Source organism: Bacillus rossius, chromosome 2 (genome assembly GCF_032445375.1).
Source record: "Bacillus rossius redtenbacheri isolate Brsri chromosome 2, Brsri_v3, whole genome shotgun sequence".
NCBI lineage: Eukaryota > Metazoa > Arthropoda > Insecta > Phasmatodea > Bacillidae > Bacillus > Bacillus rossius.
Window position 1 is genome coordinate 111,781,431 of NC_086331.1, and position 19,883 is coordinate 111,801,313.

Sequence of the window (19,883 nt, forward strand, 5' to 3'; positions counted from 1 at the left end):
GATGCCTCATGCACCCAATCCCTACAGTCGATGTTTTTACAAGGGACAGTAAATCGTAAATCAAAAGAAAAGGTAATACCAATTGAGTGGTTGTTTTAAGAAAATTATAGTTTATAAAAAAATTATTTTTATATTGTTCAAAAATGACTTCAAGAGCACTTCGATTATATGCCAACCAAAAGTCTCAACATTACCATTTCACTTTTAAATCTACAACTCCACTTAACTTAAAAAACTAAAAAAAATAATGTCCAGCTGAAGCAAAGCTAAAATATATATAAATTAAATTACAAAATTTCGTCCCTATATTATAAAGTGGATTATTTAACAATAATTCGTGTAGAAGCTTATAAGCCCATAATATACAAAACCAAATCATAATTACAAAAAGTTACATCATATTTATTAACCTAAGGAAGTGATTCTAGCCTTTGTTGATTTGTTGTCGATCATTTCACGAAAATAGCAAGCCGAGCCAAAAAAATCACTGTCATTCATTGCTTACTATAAACTAAATTTATTTGGCTACACTCAGCAACATTTTCAATGCTGGTGATTATTTTTCTCTAATCGGCCGAGTCAAATTGCGCCCTAGTACCGAGGGAAAAGTTAATGAAGACGAAAATAGTTTGCATCGTCACTCATCGCTAAATATTGTTATCACTCCATCTAATACTTTGCTGTTAACTCTTCGTTGCCAAAATCTAAAACAGTACTCCAAAAGGCACTGCAAGTCACTAAAACCAGCAACCAGAGTCGTGTCCAATCTCTTCTCGCCGAGCATTCCCACTTGAACTTCCACAAAATCAAATAGAACAGCACAGTTAACGCAACGTATTTTTTTCTGGTAAAATTTCCCATACCATGTAGGAATCGAAATCACATTTTACCGCACACAGTTTTCTAATAATTGTGCGGAAGGGTTAAGTAGAGTTAATAAAAATTCCCGGGCCTTTGCTACCCTTGCCAAACTGGATCAATATAACTTACTCCTTGCTGCGCCGCGTCGCGCAGACTATCTGCAGTAGTCGGCAGTAACCTCAACAGTCCGGGTCGTAAAACCAGCTTATCGCCGCCACCTCGAGCAACAGCAAAAACAGGGTCACCAACAAACAGTTCGTGCGCCAATTTCCCTCCTGCGCACATTTCTTATTTGTTTTGGGCCGGGCTTGCAATAACCTTTTACGTCTAGGAAAAAACTAGCAATAAACTCAGTTAAGGTAAATAACCAAAGTAGGACATGTAAACAAAAAAAAAAAGAAAGGAATATTTAAAAATTAGCAGAAATTATGAAAAGGCAGTACTAAATTGAAACTAAAATATATTTTAACTCCTGAAGTGAAACATTTTGAGGTACCAGTTACCTCAATGGTGTAATATTGCATGGCGTATGTCCAATAAATAGTATTAAATCATAATTCCCCAGAGCACGAATCATTGAAAGAACGTATGAATAGTGCAAAATAGTTCCTATTACATAGATATCACAGAAGAAGTATGAAGTATGAAACTGTGGCAGGGGGGAGGGGGAAGGCCGCGGGAGCACCACCAGGAAACCTACTGTCTCACGGAAAGAACTCGCCGTGGTGGGAGAGCCAATTATCAGACCACTCAGCCAGCGTTGCCCTCTCTTCGTAGTGACTTTAAATAGCCTTGATTTTCAGGTGTTTATTTCTAAGGCTGGAAAAGGTCCTGGAAGTTACAATCTTACAAATAACACTACCAGAGTCGCACGTAACATTGAATTTGATTTCTGTGCAGTAATGAAAGTAGAGATGTTACACTACTTTTCTGTGTTCGGTGTTTAAGTTCTCAGTTATTTTTTTAACGTGTTTTCAGAAAAAAAAACAGCAGATTGTTAAGCATTGAAGAATATTCATCTTTGTAAGTGTTATGTTGTCTAATGTTGTAAATTTATTCTGTAATGATTTGGATAGTTATAAATAACTTGTAGTGAGATGGTAAAGTTATAGCCGAATGTTACTTGGTTATTCTATTGAGAATACCAAGGTCATTGTGCGTATTAACTGTGCGATAAGATTAATTATCTTTAGGGGGCCTTTTTTGTTGCGAAATAATCTAATTGCTCATTAGACTCCAATTAGGTATGCCTGCGCTAGCGATTGTTCCCTTGTGATTGGCGGCCGTCTGCAAGAGAAGCCATTGCCGGCTCGTTCAGGACGCGTTTGCTTCCGCAATGAGTGACTGTAATTGGTATACTGACACAAGACGTGTTCCTGAAATAAGCCCAGCCAACCACGAAACACAGACAATTCTACCGAGTTTTTACACACAGATGGTCTGGAAATATTTTTGCGAAAAGTGCATGGCCATAATTATCGGGCTTCCATACGACTTCACTTGTTATTTTAATTAAACATGGTTTCCCTTTTCTAGGTGAAATTTTTTTCCTGGTTTATTTGCTCTCCGTGTAGCCTGAGAAGTTACGTTGGTATTCAAAGTTCTCGAGTAACTTAACAGTTATAAGAAAACTTCATGTAAGATTTCTGGTACGACGGTGGTCGACAGATTAATCACACGCCTCCGACCTATGTGAACCGTTGTCGATTCCCCAAGGGGACAAGGTCGGATTTTTCGCAAGTGGGCAATGCCTCAGACCGGAGGTTTTTCTGGGGTTTCTCTCATCTCATTTCCCCCAACCATTCATTCCATTAGTGTTTCATTTATATCTCATCGTGTCTAATGACCCGATGTCAACTAGACGTTAAACCGTATTTAATTCTTCCATTGATTTAAAACTCAACCTCCGTTATTATCATAAAATTATATTTAAATGTTTTGCAACCACAATCACCTCAAACACATCCCAATTGAAAATAATTTTTGGTATAAAACTGATTGATAACCGCCTCTCCCACCCTCAACGCAAACGCATCCTGACAAAAGTATATATTACAGGGTTCTAACGCTGATTGAAAGTCCATGCTATAGTATGTGTTATTGTAACTTGTAACAAATTTTACAGTTCTCCAAAGTAATACCAATATCCTTTTGCCACTGTTTTTTCTGTGAACAGTGCCTGTAAACAACTTCATGTGTTTGTTAGTGTTGGTGGAAAGATTACATAATGCTTTGTAAGTGACACGAAATGGGTAACACTGGTATCACTTTCGAGAACTGTGAGATTTGAGTCAAGCTATGTGACAGACTATCTCAGTTTATAGTTTAAAACCCTTTCAAAATAATTTATGATTCTTTCGGCCTTTAAAAGTCCCTGAATTCCAAATAATTGTGAGAATAACATTAAATTGTGTGAACGGCCGGCGTCAGGCAGTGGAAAACATTGCGAGGATTGATTTTTATGTATTTACTTAAAATTGGGTTATAAAAATTAATATTGACTAATGTAATCGATTTTAAATGATAAGTAGACATGTGAGCTAAACATGATTCAGTATTATTAATTTCGTTTCTTGAAGTACTACTTGAAAATGCAACCAAAATATCCGCAAGAACACTGTAATACCTACAGTTGGTTCGAAGAGAACCAGCGTCCTCAGTATTGAAATGTGGGAAGTGTGAGGGTGTGAGGGTGTGAGGGTGTGAGGGTGTGAGGGTGTGAGGGTGTGAGGGTGCGAGGGTGTGAGGGTGTGAGGGTGCGAGGGTGTGAGGGTGTGAGGGTGTGAGGGTGCGAGGGTGTGAGGGTGTGAGGGTGTGAGGGTGCGAGGGTGCGAGGGTGTGAGGGTGCGAGGGTGTGAGGGTGTGAGGGTGTGAGGGTGTGAGGGTGTGAGGGTGCGAGGGTGTGAGGGTGTGAGGGTGTCAGGGTGTGAGGGTGTGAGGGTGCGAGGGTGCGAGGGTGTGAGGGTGCGAGGGTGTGAGGGTGCGAGGGTGTGAGGGTGCGAGGGTGTGAGGGTGCGAGGGTGTGAGGGTGCGAGGGTGTGAGGGTGCGAGGGTGCGAGGGTGTGAGGGTGCGAGGGTGTGAGGGTGTGAGGGTTGAAGGACAAAGACAACACACTGGCGCCAGTGCCGGGGCTGGCTTCCCAGCGGGCGTGCGCCGGAAGGCGAGGTGAGGCAACTACTGTTAGCTGCTGGCTGCTGGCTGCCGGGAAGTGTGTCAGCCGTCGCTGCGTCACTCCAGCGGACTGCACGCGGTGACTGCAGCAGACAAGGACGCAGATAGACTGCTTTCCACCCGGTTTCTCCCCTCAACCAAAACAACCAAACCAAAACCCTTCCCGACAACACCTCATAACGCCATCACTCAATTACCAACATATTTGTTTCAATTAGATGGTCATTTCATTTTGAATACATCGCAAGTTGGATAGTACACGAAAAAAAGTTTTTAAAAATTTGACGATAAACATGCGCGTTTCTTTCAACACAAATAATTCTGTTCATCTGCCCTCAAAACTTTTTTCTCTGTTATGAAATATATTACTCTCCCCCTCCTCTAAAATGCGGCGCTCGTGGCACAAGCTTGGTCTGCCCCCCTCCCCTTCTTTTTATAGTGACGTCCACGACAGCAGCATGCGTCACGTGACTGCTTGTAACAAGTGCGTCAGCTGTAGCACCAGCAACCAGAATACGACCCGAGAAAAAGTGCACGCACACTTTAGGGCACACAGGTTTGCTATTCATGTTTTATGTGTAAAAATAAATTCTCATTTTAACAGGTGATAAAGGGCGGGGAAGCAAAAAAAAAATACTCATAGAAATCCCGCCATTTCTGGTCATCTTATTGTTAACGAGATGGTAAGAAAAAATAGAGCATTTAGAATCTGCAAATGGCATGCGACAATTATTATAGTTCTCACTCAATTAAACACTATATTTATTTTCGTTCATGCAGTGATGAACTACATAATCTATTTCAATGCTGTTTTGATTTAATTCAGGAGTTCTTCATTTATATTGCACACTTTATTTGCTCTTTTCATAATGTGAACAAGCTGATCTACGGTTATTTGTAATGATTTTATTATTTATTCGTTCAGATTTATCAACCGCCATATTGCAGTGAAAACCCGCACTTTTTCTAGAATTGTTGCAGTCAGGACGCACTCGCTGAGTGCAGTTAGCGCATGCTCCTGCACGCAGTGTGAGTCGAGTAGAGTGGCTGGACCAGTGCGAACCGAGTGTAGGTCAGTGCGCTTTGAGTGCAGGTCAGTGCGAACCGAGTGTAGGTCAGTGCTCACAGAGTGCAGGTCAGTGCACTCCGAGTGCAGGTCAGTGCGAACCGAGTGCAGGTCAGTGCGAACCGAGTGCAGGTCAGTTTGCTCCGAGAGCAGGTCAGTGCGCACCGAGTGCAGGTCAGTGCGAACCGAGTGCAGGTCAGTGCGAACCGAGTGTAGGTCAGTGCGAACCGCGTGTAGGTCAGTGCGAACCGAGTGCAGGTCAGTTTTCTCCGAGTGCAGGTCAGTGCGCTCTGAGCGCTGGTGAGTGCGCTCCGACTGCAGGTCAGTGTGCACAGAGTGCAGGTCAGTGCAGGAAATTGCGTTGGACTTTGCTGTGAGCTGGTGGACTTTCTCTATCTACTCCCGTTTCCCCCCACCTATCCTTGCCGGCAAAGCTCCATTCTCATCTCATCGTCACTAGTGCGACGTGTAGACAACTTCCAAGATGGCGAACACTGAACCACGGACTGCTAGCGCATGGTGCAGCAGAAAGTCTACACTATGGATGACCAAATCAGAGATCAGATCTCTCACGGGGTTTGAAGTGAAACTTCTTTGGGCGCGATAGGAGTAAAATTTCAAGGCCGAATTTTAATGCAAAGTTTTCGTGAAACATTGCAGTGAAATGTTTCTGACGCGAAAAGGACGGAGAATACGTTGTGGATGGTGCAGAGAACTAGACGGGCCGCGGGCTCCACGTGGTGGCGTGCGGCTCAGGTTAACCCTGCCATGCTGCAGGGATAGGCGGGTCGCGGCGGTAGGGACCCGCCTGCGCCTGAAGCCATCCGACTTGCTCGCATCTAGTACCTAAGGGATTTTTTGGGCAGAGGACAACACAACGGGGTTTGAGCTTATTTTGAAGTGAGTAATATTTTTGTTATTTCATGTTTATGTAAAAAAAAAATTGGTTGTCTGTAAAGTCGGTTTACGGACGATAGTTTAACGTGACAACGTCATAACAAAACATTGATGAAATGATTGCATAATTTATGAATAAAATTGAATCATTTTTATTTTAATAATAAAAGAATACATACTTGACATTATACTAGTAATCAGATTTTTAAAATGCAAGAATAATTAACCTTTATTGCCGAAATTGTTGTTGTAATAAGCAATGAAAACCACATTAAATTTTCACTTCACTTTATAAACAGTCGAGTGGAAGAGAGATAGATGCGGCGCAAGCGTAGAATGAGCGTAACGGGACACAGCGTAACGGAACAATGTGCGTAACGGGACACTTTTTCGTGCGTGCAGCCGGCGTTCATCGATTTATTAGACGTTGTCACGTCAAAAATGATCTTATTAACTATATTGCTATCTCTCTGCCGTTTTAGCACTTACGATATACTTACGAGTCAAGGTTTAAATTGCCAAGAAGTTTCACTTCTATAAAGTGTTATGAGTTACATTCACTCTTTATATCTATTCGATAAAAATAATTTTTAAAGTCTTGTTTTCAGTCTTTCTAAGCATAACAGTGTAACGCGACGTGCAACACGTCGTTTAGGCCCCGAGTCAAGTCGCCAGTAGGTAGATTAATCGAACTGCGAATCTTGGCGCGCGCGCGGTTGAACCAGAAGGACAGAGGCACGCCGGGCGGAAGAGCAACAATTGCCACACGCCAGTTTCGTTGTTGATGTTGGCGTTGGAAACTGCAAGACCAGCAAAGCTGCCCGCTCTCCCCAAGGTCCTGCGCTACAAACATCCGTGACGTCATAACTGGCACACTTTCGTGTTGAATCGGGAAGTGTCTTGCCCCAGATAGCGTTTATAGACTTTGCATTACAAAGTGTGCCTAAATACACTCCAGAACTTTGAAAACATGCTCAGGAAATGTAGAGGAAGCAGTATTGTTGATTAAGATATGTCCGCTAGTGCTTCTGTTTATCGGTAGAGCCTTTACCGTGAACGATGAGTTGGGGCAGGCATTTTTCGCGAATAAACCTTAACGCCTATTAGACTGCAACAAGGTACACCCGCACCAGTGTTTTCTCCCTTGTGATTGGCGGCTGTCTGCGAGAGAAGTCGTTGCCTTATTTGACCTAGCCACTCAGGACGCATTTGCTTCCCCACTGAATTGCTGTGATTGGTGTTGTAACAATCGACATGTGCCTGAAAGAAATTCACCCAATCACGAAACACAGACGATGCTACAGTGTTTTAACTTTCAACTAATCTCGGAATCTTTTCGCGAAATATGCATGCCCCTAACGATGAAACATGCTGCATCACTGTTTTTATGGCATGTCGCAGAACAGGGATCCAGTATTTGACGTTTATACCTCCTCTAAATGGCATACCCACAGTTATGACATGTATTTTAGATACACCCTGTGTTTCGCTGTTTAGAATTAAACTAAGACACATTTAACTGACCTGTACGGTCTTGAGGCATGATGAAAGATGGCTGTGTTTCGCAGAAAAATAATTGACTGCTTGTTAGACTTAGAATCTCGGGATTAAATGTTTGCACAGTTTCTTTCCCTATCGGTTGTAATCGGTGAGATTAGTCCAGTGAAAATTAATTCGCTGTGCTACAGCATGATGGTTAATTGCATGAAAAGTACAAGGCCATGCAAAAATTAATACCACCAACCAAATTGGTATCCTAAGAAAGAGCTACCTATACCTATACAGTGTTTTAAAAAGTATATTGACACGTAATATTTTCGCAAAATTTATAGCGCACACTCATAACAATTTTGCTACTAGGCTTAAGTTTACTAAACACCGTTTGAGGAACTCAAACCCAATAACAAGGCCACATTGTCATGCATGTAAGTTTAAAGGATTGCGTAAAGATTTGAAGAGAATGTTGGTGCTAAGGTGTTTTTTAAGAAATACCTCAGGATGAAGAAAACGATTGCGACTAGGGGTTTAATATTTTACGATGTCTGCTATGTGAAAGCTTTCCTATAATTACTTTCGCCCACATTTACCACATACAATCGCATTTTTGTTTCCCGTAACTGAAACGACTGCTTACGAATTGTGTGTTTTTTTAACATTCACCAACTATCGCTCTTTCAGAATATGTTCCATTACGTGCCACTTAAATTGTATTATCATAATGTTTTATTTGAAAAAGGCACGTTTTCCTGTTTATTAGATCCTTATTATACTTCTGTGAACAAAGTAAGTGTTGTGTTTTTCCTGCTGTAATACGATTATAAATGTTTAGAGAATGTTAGCTTTACAGCATAGATTGGCGTTGGTAGTTTCCTATTTGTTTTGATTTCCACCCATAAAAAATGCTTCGTATTGGAAAATGGTAAATTGAAACTTTGTGTGCTCGTGTGTGTGTGCATACATTTTTTATTGCTTCATTAATCTTTTGGCTCTACAAAATGACAACATATTTTTTTACCAAACACAATAATACATAACACATCGATTGGAGGCACGTTTAAAAAAATGGAGTGATATAAATGTACCTTTTTTTATATTTACTCATTATTCCAGGTATTGCTATTTTTGTTGATATTTTAAAAGGCAGTAAAGAAAGAAAAACGAAAGCTCTAACTGGACCATTCTTCAATTTGTTTAGTATCCTTAATATGATACACAAAATATTTTAAAGAAAAAAAATAAGTGTTCATTAGTTGATAACAAGGTCACTTCGTTTGGCGGCTAACACGTGATTTGGTAATCATTTCGTCGCCTTGTTAATAACTGGCTCAGGGTCATCAAGAGCGTGTCTAGATTACTGTTGGCCAATCATCTACGTGAAGCAGATGTATGTGTGCTTCAAGTATACTTTGCCACTCAAATCCTCGAAATAATCTTGGCTCTACGTATAACATATACAGAATGTGACGAAATGTGGGTATCGGTTTCGAAGGGCTATTAAAAATAAACGGAGCAACAAACAGAAATGAGGTTTATTTCATTGGAATCAGTTTACAACCACATTTTTTTTGTCAAGCTCTGAAGAGCATATCAGGAAGATGGTTGCCATCAGCAACGATGCATTGATGGGAGCGATTTCGGAACTCTTCGATCACTTTTCGGCACATTTCGAGGGGTATAGCGGCAATTACCTCCCGAATTCGCATCTTCAGTTCTTTCAAGATGTGAGGACGATGTCTGAAAACCTTTTCCTTGGGGTACCCCACAGGAATAAGTCACAAACGATACAATGGGTGACCTGGGATGGCCCGTAAGCTGACTTTAAAATAAAGATCATTTATAAATATTATATACAAGGCTTCAGGATCTTAGCAACATAACTAAAAAAATGAGTATTTTTCACACTGACAGAAGTTTACCACACTTATCCGAAACGTCATTTATAGACGCCTAAATCAATGCGTGGACAATTAAGAGATTTTGTATAAGAATTACCTCAGATGATATTTATTACCTGGGATTAGGCTACACCATTTTTGTTTTTCAAACTTTAAGGGACAGCTTAATGTACACCTTCTGTAGTACGTTGTATGGTAAGACACAGCATACGACTTAATCTTCATAGAAATTAATATTTCTAACTGGTGTAATGATTAGCAGCTAGAGTCGCTCATGAAATACTTAGTTATTTTCTTCCAGCGGTTACAGACTGTAACATTTACAAATATACATCCGGCTGTAATGAGTTATAAAAGCTTTTACGCTTCGGGAAATCTTACTGTAGGCTACACATCTCAGTTATTGGCAGGTGAAACATCACGGACTACCGCCTGTTATTCGGTACTGTGAGTCTTTTGTGGGCCCAATCTGGTAATGATTTTGTACTATTTGTAACTGTCATTCATCGCTACCATCGGGCAGTCCCTCTGGATATGTCTCATTTCCAGGCAGGAAAAGCATCTCATTTAACTTCCTGCTCTTCGAACCTTTGGGATACTTTTCTGCTCAATCCGGCAACCACGTGGTGTTATTCTTGCTTCAGTTTATCCTTACGCATAGGGCTGTTGTACTGGACGTGCCTGTCGTGCCAGAATCTCAGATAAGATATATAGCAGGAAAAAAGAAACATCCAAAATAGTGGCGCCTGATCCTTTTTACATTGGATGATTTGCAAATGCGTTAGTGAACAAGATGATGTAACTCATGTGCTTGTTTATCAAACACGAAAGAGTGATGCCCTCATGCAAGAATGTCTTTGAAGGATGCATCAGGCTCGGTGTGATTGTTTGCCGTCATGGCAGGAATGGGAAATCTGCGGGCTCTAGAGGGACAAAGGCCGTTGAAGTTTGACCAAAGTTTTCGCGCCGGCACGTGATTGCTCCACCACTGACTTCAAACCGGAAGAAAAGCGAGAGAGGGGAAGGGAGGGGACAAAGCCCCTCCTTGTCACGGCGGACAGGCGAGCAGACACGGCCTCGTGCTCGCGTCAGGAGCCCCCCGTTACGTGACAAGGCGCTGAAGTCCGCGTCCACACGCGCAGAGTGCGGCACTAGCGGCGCTTCGCACGGCAATCAGCAGGCCTCTTGGTTGCGAAGTTATCTGCTTTTCCTAAGTCTACTAGCCGGCAAGCTCTTACATCTCAGATATACAGGTTGGCCATAAAAGAACGTCCCAGTTTCAAAGGCATATTATTACAGTGTAAGGGGGTGCCTCCCATTTTAGGTAAAGATTTTATATTTACAGTAATTACAGATAAACGTGTAGACCTTTTCAATTGTTCTGCTTTCACGGAATGGAAAAATATATACAGCGCATACGTTTTGCATAATTAGCTGCAAAAGTTACATTTTTAACGTTTTTGGGTTGTACAAATAAGGAGAATTTAATTTATTGCAAAACTGAAACTTTTTAGGTTTAACTACAATGCCACTGGCTACTTCAAGAAATGGTTTCAATTTATTTAAGAAAATATGGATTGATTTTACCTGCCAATTTGAAAATTCTCAAATTTGTTACGATTTTGACAGCCAAGAAACATGCATTGCGTTTTTGTGATAGAAATTCAAACCATATCATGAAGTAGCCAGTGGCATTGCAGTTAAACCTAAAAAGTTTCAGTTCTGTAATAAATTAAATTCTCCTTATTTGTACAACCCAAAAACGTTAAAAATGTAACTTTGGCAGCTAACTATGCAAAAAGTATGCGCTGTATATATTTTTTTCATTTCGTGAAAGTTATACAATTGAAAAAGTCTAAAAGTTGATCAGTGATTAATATAAATATAAAATCATGACCTAAAAAGGGAGGCACTTCCTAAATTTAGACTATATACAACAAATGATACATAAAATTGAAGGTGAACTAACATAGTTCTTCTTACAAATGTTCAGTATGTGCGCCTTTAGTTATACAGTGATTGCATGATTAGCTTGCAAAGTTGAATTTTAAACATTTATCCGCAGTATGGATAAGGGGAACCAAAAGGGAAAATTTTGGTTATAAAGGCAATGCTGGTGGCTACTGAGTGACATGGTTTTAATTCAATCAGAAAAAAATCTTTTTTATATTATCTATCCTTTTAAAATCATAAAAATACTGATCACTTTTAAAGGGTAGGTAAAATTAAACCATATCACTAGACCTGAAAATTTCGCGTTGTTATGTGAAGACAGGCTGGTATACACCATTACACACATGAACTGAGTCATCATTGAACCATAGTTAGTTTTTAACCGCCCCCAAGAAAAAGAGACCAATAACAACAGTACAATATTCAAATGACATGTGATCCGGCGGGAAGGTAAAATATGACAGCAGCCAATGGACAATAGACACATGATAATTTGTGTTCAATAGCGTGGGGATCATCCTGGTACCAGAAAATAAAGCAAAAATTTCAGGTCTCTACATATTACACAGTAGCAGGAAAAATTGACTTCAAACCTAAAAAGTTCCAGTTTTATATTCCATTTCATTCTGCACGAAAACATTAAAATAGCAACTTGGCCAGGTAATAATGCAAAAAGTATGCGATATTATTGGAAATTAAATATAACATAATGACCTAGAACTTAAGGCGCTTGCTTCGTTGCCCGAGAGACATCAACCTGAGGGAATGCCCACTTCCTTTCCCCCAGGGTGAAGCTGAGGTGTATCTAGGGCAGGCATTCCTCGCGAAGAAAAACACGTGAATGCCCATTAGACTGCTCGCGCAAAACGGTTTCTTCCTTGTAATTGTCAGTCGTTTGCAAGAAAAAAGCCATTGCCCTATTTGGCTGTACCATCACATGTACCTGAAAAAAAAAACTAGACCAATCACGAAACGCAGACTATGTAACGGTGTTAAAACTCTCTGCTGGTCTCGAAATCTTTTCGCGAGAAATACGTGCCCCAAGGTGGAACCCATATCTACGAGACGTGTTCTTATCGAACACACCGCGCATTCCAAGGCCTACTTCGAGCAAGAGTCTGCAACTGAAAACTACATCGAAGCCAACAACTACATTCTGCGATGGCAGACCAAGTCGACATAAAAGTCATTTTCTGCATTTTGTGACAGAACCGAAAAGTAATTTTATATTCAAACATCAAGTTCTTGTACTATCCGTGTGTAAAATGATATTTTTTTTTAAAGAGAATGTAGCTGAGTTTTTAATTTGTTTCAATACTTTATTTTACTAACTTCACTGTATAAGTATATCTAGGAGCATGTATTTTTCACGAAAAGATTTCTGAGACTAGCCGAGAGTTAAAACACTGTAGCATCGTGTATTTTTCGTGATTGGTCAAGTTTATTTTGGTACATGTCTAATGGCAGCACACAAATCACGATAATTCAGCGCGGAAGCAAACGCGTCCTGAATGGCCTGGTAAAATAAAGCAATGGCCTCTCTTGCCAACGGCCGCCAAAAACAAGGAAGAACCAGCTGGTGCGGGTATACTATATTGCAATCTAATAGGTGTTCATATTTTTTTTTCGCGAAAAATGCCTGCCCTCATATATAGGGCATTGAGACAAAGCAAAATCTGTGAAAATTGAAAAATGTGTCCAAAATGCCGATGCGCAGTTGTAATTTGCCCGAGTATATAAAGGATCACGGAGTCATTCCTAGATGTCACTGAAACCGCGAATTTTCCCAGTCCCTAACCATTAAGTTTCTTTGCGTTGCTTTCTGTTTCCCAGCGCATTTAACTTATGCTACAGTAACAGCCAAACCATTACACTTCAGACTATGATTGTCTATAATGTGTTACATAACTACTTTTTTTTATCCACGTTGAAACGATTTATTTTTTGTTTCCAGGGGTGGTGATCCTGGTAGCGCTGGGAATGCTGGTTTTCGGCGGAATTGTCGCCATCTTCTTCACGCAATGGGTGGATCTATTCATCAACAGCGTAAGTAGACTTTTTTGTGTTACTTTCCAGGACGCGTGTAAGAGTGTTTAAATATTGTCGAGCAGATTTATTCTTTTCTGTGAACAAATGTTCAAGTTTTTGGGTTAAATTGGAACTTCCGTGACTAGACTGATGGGTAGAGACCCGTGAATTTCGCGGATTCAATGACCTCCAGGATAGACTCCAATATCCTCTACACACTCGGGCAAATGCCAAATATTCATTGGCTGTTGACTTGTGAATCGTCTCGACTGGGTGGCCTGTGATTCGACATTTCTATGAGTGAGGGTCTCTAATTGGCTCTCAGTCCTCCAGATTAACAGAGAACCAATGACAGAAGCAGCACTAAGGTATAATTATTTGAATTTTAGCATAACACGAAATGAATCCGCGAAATTCACGGGTCTCTACTGATGGGTAAGCAGTGAATGTATGTATGTGAAGTTTTTCTCGATCTGTATTCGAACAAGATTATAGAGAAATTTACTACCCAAAACAATATCATACATATGTAATGTATGACTGCGAGAGTGTAGTATGCAGGCCTTCTCGGCCTGTTTCCTGACAAGCCTTCTAGCCTAAACTGCGATGTTTATTTGGAAACAATTTTATAAACAAGCACAAACTTTTGAGATTTGACTTTCAGGAGAGTCGTAAAATATGTAGGTTAATGAAACAAATAGAACTTCGTTAGTAATTTTATTTTAAATTACTATACATTTTAGTCACATGATAATAATTAAAATATATTGAATAAATATTAAAATTATATTATATTAGAATGGTGTAATTGATCAAGTAATCTATTTGCAAACTGATTCAATACAACTCTTCTGGTGCACGTGTTTGTCTCATCACAGTTAGTACGTTAAAATCTATTATTATCTGTTTCTATTATTAAATAATAATATTATTCTTTAGTTCCCACACTTTACTTTTTTCCCCATTGCTGATGCAACTAACACTGGCCTTAGTGCATCTCAGACATCGCTACATACACGTTAAATAATTTTTTTGTCGATATTCCCACAAATTATTTTGAATATTAATGTGTTATATATATAAATTCCAAGCTTCATAGGTTTTTGTTTCCAAAACGATTATCACACGTTTAAATTTAGAATTTTGTGTCGTAATTTAAATAATCTACTTACTCCAGTGATTATTTTTTATCTAAATTCTAGAGTAACAAAAACCACTTAGCAATTTTTAGTTTTGGAGTTTTTAATTTATTTTATATAAATTTTAATTATATTCGTTTAAATATAATGTATTTTAATTCAGTTTTAATGCTGACTTACAATAGTAAATCAGAAATTAGTACCTAAACTATCCTAATATCCTCCGCTCCAATTGCTAAATTTTTTATAAAGATTTTTAAGTGTTGCCGTTTTGAGTTTCATCCGAATCTTGGCAAATAAATGTAAGAGTTAGATTTGCCACGAAGTTATGATAATTTTAAGTTAGATTTGGAACGAGAAAACTTAGTTTTCGGGCGTATTTCGTTACACTGCAATTTTAAGCTGGTGTATATACAGAGTTAAAGTTTTTCCTGTATTAAACATTGTCTTAGCCAATCATGCAGCTGCGTAATCGTTAAATACCAGTAACAGTCAGTAACTTAACGCTTAGAAGCTCTCACGGATTTAGAGTAATCTCAGAGTAAACGGTTCTTGAGACCATTACGTTATCAGCTGTTGACTTTAGATTTGTAACAATCCTAACGTTCTATCATTGTATAAACTTGTTCCATTTATTTATCACAGAACCTATATCCTATGATTAAAAATTTATTAAAGATTTAGCGAATTATCAAAAGTCTGTTAATTTAACATAAACGTTAATTTTTGATTTTTTTTTTTGTACTTCAAACAGAAATTAAAGCACTCCTACATTGAATACAGGGTGAATATTTGTTTAAAGTTATATTTGGTAAAATATTTCGAGCTAAGATTACTATTCTGTATGTTTAGACCATACAGTTTATTTGTTCTTTCTTAACAGACTTTTGACTACTGAAGAAAATATTCGTAAATGGTGGCATTTAAGGACACGGATTCTTGAACGCAACCAACAGTCTAATATATTACGGATATTAAAATTATTCATTCATTTAGTGTTACTAAATGACGCTAAATTAATTCTTAATATAATTAATCACAAATATTTTAAGGAAAGTGTTACTTCTCATGTATTTAGAATAATTTAAAGTATGTACAATTTTCAGTGGTCAAGGTAGTTAGATACTATCACATTTGAATAAGTCTCACATTTCAAAATGCTTTGAATCTGAAAATTATTCATTACGGCTACACGTCTTTCTCTAAGTAACTGACGTTTCATAATTAGATAACCCGATTCTTCGCTTGATTTATCCTCATTTATGTTCACAAAATGCAATACATTTCATGTCTCAGAGATATGAAAAAAAAAAGGTTTATCACCGTTTAAATATAAGTTTCAGGCAATATATATTATATGTTTGTCATGTTGGATATTTTATTGAAGGGGACACGTCGAGTGTTATACAAAATCAATTTAAAGCAGAGTTATGAAACGACAATGTAACCCTATGATTTAAGTAGAGTTGATTGTGTGGCCAAGTTCAGTACTTAACGGAATGTAAGTTTTTTTTTTTTTGGTGAAAATGTTAATAATTTATTTAAGGATGCATCAGTATTAAACTGCTATATTTCTTCTGCGCTGAAAGACACGACTTTCATATTCACCAGCAGCAAACATTTCTGAAAGTTTTTTTTCCTGGACTGTTCTGAAGCTAGTTATTTCCTCGCGAGCAGAACGTACCGCGACACACGTTACGATATACCGGTCAGGTAAACCTGCACAGATAAACCGGAAAGGTATACCCGTGCAGGCTAGAGCACACACACACACACACACACACACACACACACACACACACACACACACTACGGTAAACCGGAAGAATTTAACTCAGTCGAGAGATGGTGAGCAAACAAGAGGACGACGAGATCGCGTTAGTCGATTTGTTAGTGTCCACGCAGTGTAAGAAGAAGTGAAAACGCAAAGACCGGTGTAAAGATTGGCTCACAAAGTTAGAAAGAATTGAATCTCGATTTTTCTCCGGTCGCCTGCGCAGGTCGCTTACACCATGTGTAGAGACCCGGAAAATTCGCGGGTTCAATGACCTCCAGGATAGACTCCAATATCCTCTACACACTCGGGCAAATGGCAACTGTTCATTGGCTGCTGACTTGTGAGTCGTCTCGACTGGGTGGCCTGTGATTCGACACTTCTATGAGTGAGGGTCACTAATTGGCACTCAGTCCTCCAGATTAACAGTGAAACAATGACAGAAGCAGCACTAAGGTATAATTATTTGAATTTTAGCATAACACGCAATGAACCCGCGAATTTTCCGGGTCTCTAGCCATGTGCAGTCTGGCCTGCGGCGGCTGGCACACACACACGCCCCGGTGCAGGCAAACCTCGCCGGTGTACCGGGACGTGTGTGCCGGGCCCAGCAGGTTAGTGCAGAGCCGTGCGTTCGAGTCTCCAGTCTCTCGCCCGCGGCGCAGCAGCGAGCAGCAGCACGTGACCCGGGTCGGCGGCGAACCGCGCGGTTTTTTCCATCGCCCGAGGCCGCGCCTCGCGCTGACCCGGAGGTGCGCCCGCCGCGGCCGCTGTGTGTCTCTCACCGACTGTGGACTGCACCCTGAAGCTGGGTTTACGATTGATTTCCTTAACAATTATAACTTAACATCGAGCACACGACTAAGTCAAAACTACATTTTCCAGTTTATCATTGACATAGAAGTCGTTAATTCTAACCAATCACAGCACAAAACACATGGTCGGCCATTGTTCGAAACGGAGAAGCAGGTTTGAAATAGGTTATTGACAAATGGGATATCTATTTTTCGAAATGGATGATGATTAAAAATGACAAATATACGAATTCTAATCCAAAATACTGCCTCGCTCGGTCCAATAATAAGACATAAACTTCCGGTTGAAAGGTTCCAGTTTGTTGTGATTGGTCGCTTCCCTTAAGTCTTAACGAAAAATATTAAATATAAACATTTCTGTTAAGTCTTAAGTCATCATATGGTTCGCACACGACCCGTCAAAATTCACACACGACAATTATAAACCATTCCACTAGTTTACATAGAGTCATATGGTAAGTACACGACTAAGCCTTAAGTCTTAATTCTTAATTTTCAATCGTAAACCCACCTTAACGCCCGGTCTCACTCGCCGTTAGTCATTACAATTTATTACTAGGGCCATGCGTATTTCGCGAAAAGATTCCGAGATTAGTTATAAGTTAAAACACTGTAGCATCGTCTGTGTTTCGTGATTGGGTGAATTTCTTTCAGGCGCATGTCGATTGTTATACAACACCAATCTCAGCAATTCAGTGGGGAAGCAAACGCGTCCTGAGTGGCTAGGTCAAATAAGGCAACGACTTCTCTCGCAGACGGCCGCCAATCACAAGGGAGTAACCACTGGTGCGGGTATACCTTGTTGCAGTCTAATAGGCGTTAAGGTTTATTCGCGAAAAATGCCTGCTCCTATTGATACCCTATTTCGAGCGTGGTGAGCCCGGGTAGCGACCATGCAGGTTGATTCTGCGGTGTCTTCCTCAGTATGGCGGCGAAGTACAACACAGTACTCGGGCGGGAATCGAACCCGGTAGAACTTTTGATTCACCAGCCGTCAGAACAAAAATTAACGAAATAAAATGGCAAGAATGCTGGATACCTTAATGAATTTTACGTTAAAATTTGTTGCTAGTTTATAAAAAACATTAACCAATATTAACATCACGTGTCTTAGGTTTTAGTTGTATTTAGTACCTATATAAACACTCTGTAACTCATTTAGTATTTAATTTTGCTTTTTTAACATGGGACATGTAATGCCAAGACCACATCAATTTAAGTAGCGCAATTATGTACTTGCTATTGAATACATTAAATTTGATTTATTCTTGCAAAATGAAAAAAATATATATATATTTAAATTAATTTTATGGACATACCCCATTGCTAGAGACCTCCAAAATTCGCGGTTTCGATGGCCTTCAGGATAGACTGCACACCCCTGTACACTCGGGCAAATAACGCAAGTTCATCGCCTGCCGACTTGTAAGTCGTTTCAGCTGGTTTATCTGTGATTCGATCCTTCTTTGGTTGAGGGTTTCTAACTGGTTGAGATTCGTCCAGATGAACAGTAAGCCAATAGCAAAATTATCTAAGAGGTATATGTGTTTGAATTCTAGCCTATCACCGAATGAATCCGCGAATTTTGCAGGTCTCTACATTGCTTGTTTACACTGCTTATCAGGAAAAAACCTCTCAAGAATGGACGACAAAGATGATTATACCTATAAACACACAGAGAACAAGACAAAATCAGCTGATGTCAAATGCTGAATGGCTAGACAACTCAGGGAATTCCGTGGAAGGAATTAACACAGAATAAATTACAGCACGGATTTACACAGTGTGCTGCACGTGCCCATAAATTTAATTTAAATATACATTAAGTGCCTTCTGTCATAGATTATAAGAGGTTGGTTAAATTGTTTCAAAGGAATTCTCGCATTTGAATTTGAAAGTTACTGGGATCGCATTCTCGTCCAAAGCACGCGTTGTGGGTATCTAACATGTATGTCCCACGCTTTTTTCACGCGAAAGGAAAATTCTGTTTCTACAGTAATAAAGTAGGTGCGTGTGTAACCATAACTCGTGCACTCAAAGTTATTTGCAGATCGTAAAAGGAAACCATACTCCACCAAATAAGATCTGTTGAATTAGTTTTGCTATAATATCTTAAGTTCAAATAATACAAACTATATGACAAAGCTCAATTTTCTTCTAATTTTATTTATTTCTTATAGTCTGGTATCAAATAAAAGTCTTCTGTATGAAACCGATAGCAAACAATTTTATACTGATTCACGCATGGGGACTACAATTAATGTTCAAATATACACTAGGGCACCAGTGATGGCTTCAACAGGTGTCCACATCTGTAACCTGTGGTTTTTAGAGAAAAAAAAACGATGGAATAATAAATGCAAACTGAAAGCTACACTCATGTAAAAAAAAACCTACGTGGTGGTGTATAATTCTACTTAAAGAAAATTCAAGACGGTGATAAGATAGAAGCTTTACTATGATTTGCAAATTAGTTTTAGAAGGTTAAAATGTGCAAGGGTACCTACATTTGCACGTGTCCGCCAGTTTGCAGAGTGAAATAGCTGGACTAAATCACGTTTACAGGAAACTTGATGAAGTCAGTCTCACTCTATCGCAGCGTTTGCGAAACTTTTCGTGACCGCGCCACAGCAATATTCAATTCCAAGACATACACACAGAACACGGGCTAGTAGAGGACAGTGTCCGACGAGACCGAGCTGTTAAATAATACTTGAAGCTGTGCTGGCTTGAGTCGCGTGCAAAGAAGCCATGGCCTGCCTTACTTTGGCCTACAAGCAAGT

The 19,883-nt window shown here is 39.6% G+C and overlaps 1 protein-coding gene across 1 annotated transcript in view; it reads left to right on the forward strand.

Moving 5' to 3' along the window:
* The window catches only part of LOC134529622 (lysosome membrane protein 2), a 169,793-nt gene that overhangs the window by 60,477 nt on the left and 89,433 nt on the right, over positions 1–19,883 (forward strand). Inside the window, exon 2 of the mRNA XM_063363918.1 lies at positions 13,299–13,390. Within this exon, the coding sequence (XP_063219988.1) occupies positions 13,299–13,390 (92 nt within the window). The remainder of the gene's footprint in view (positions 1–13,298; positions 13,391–19,883) is intronic.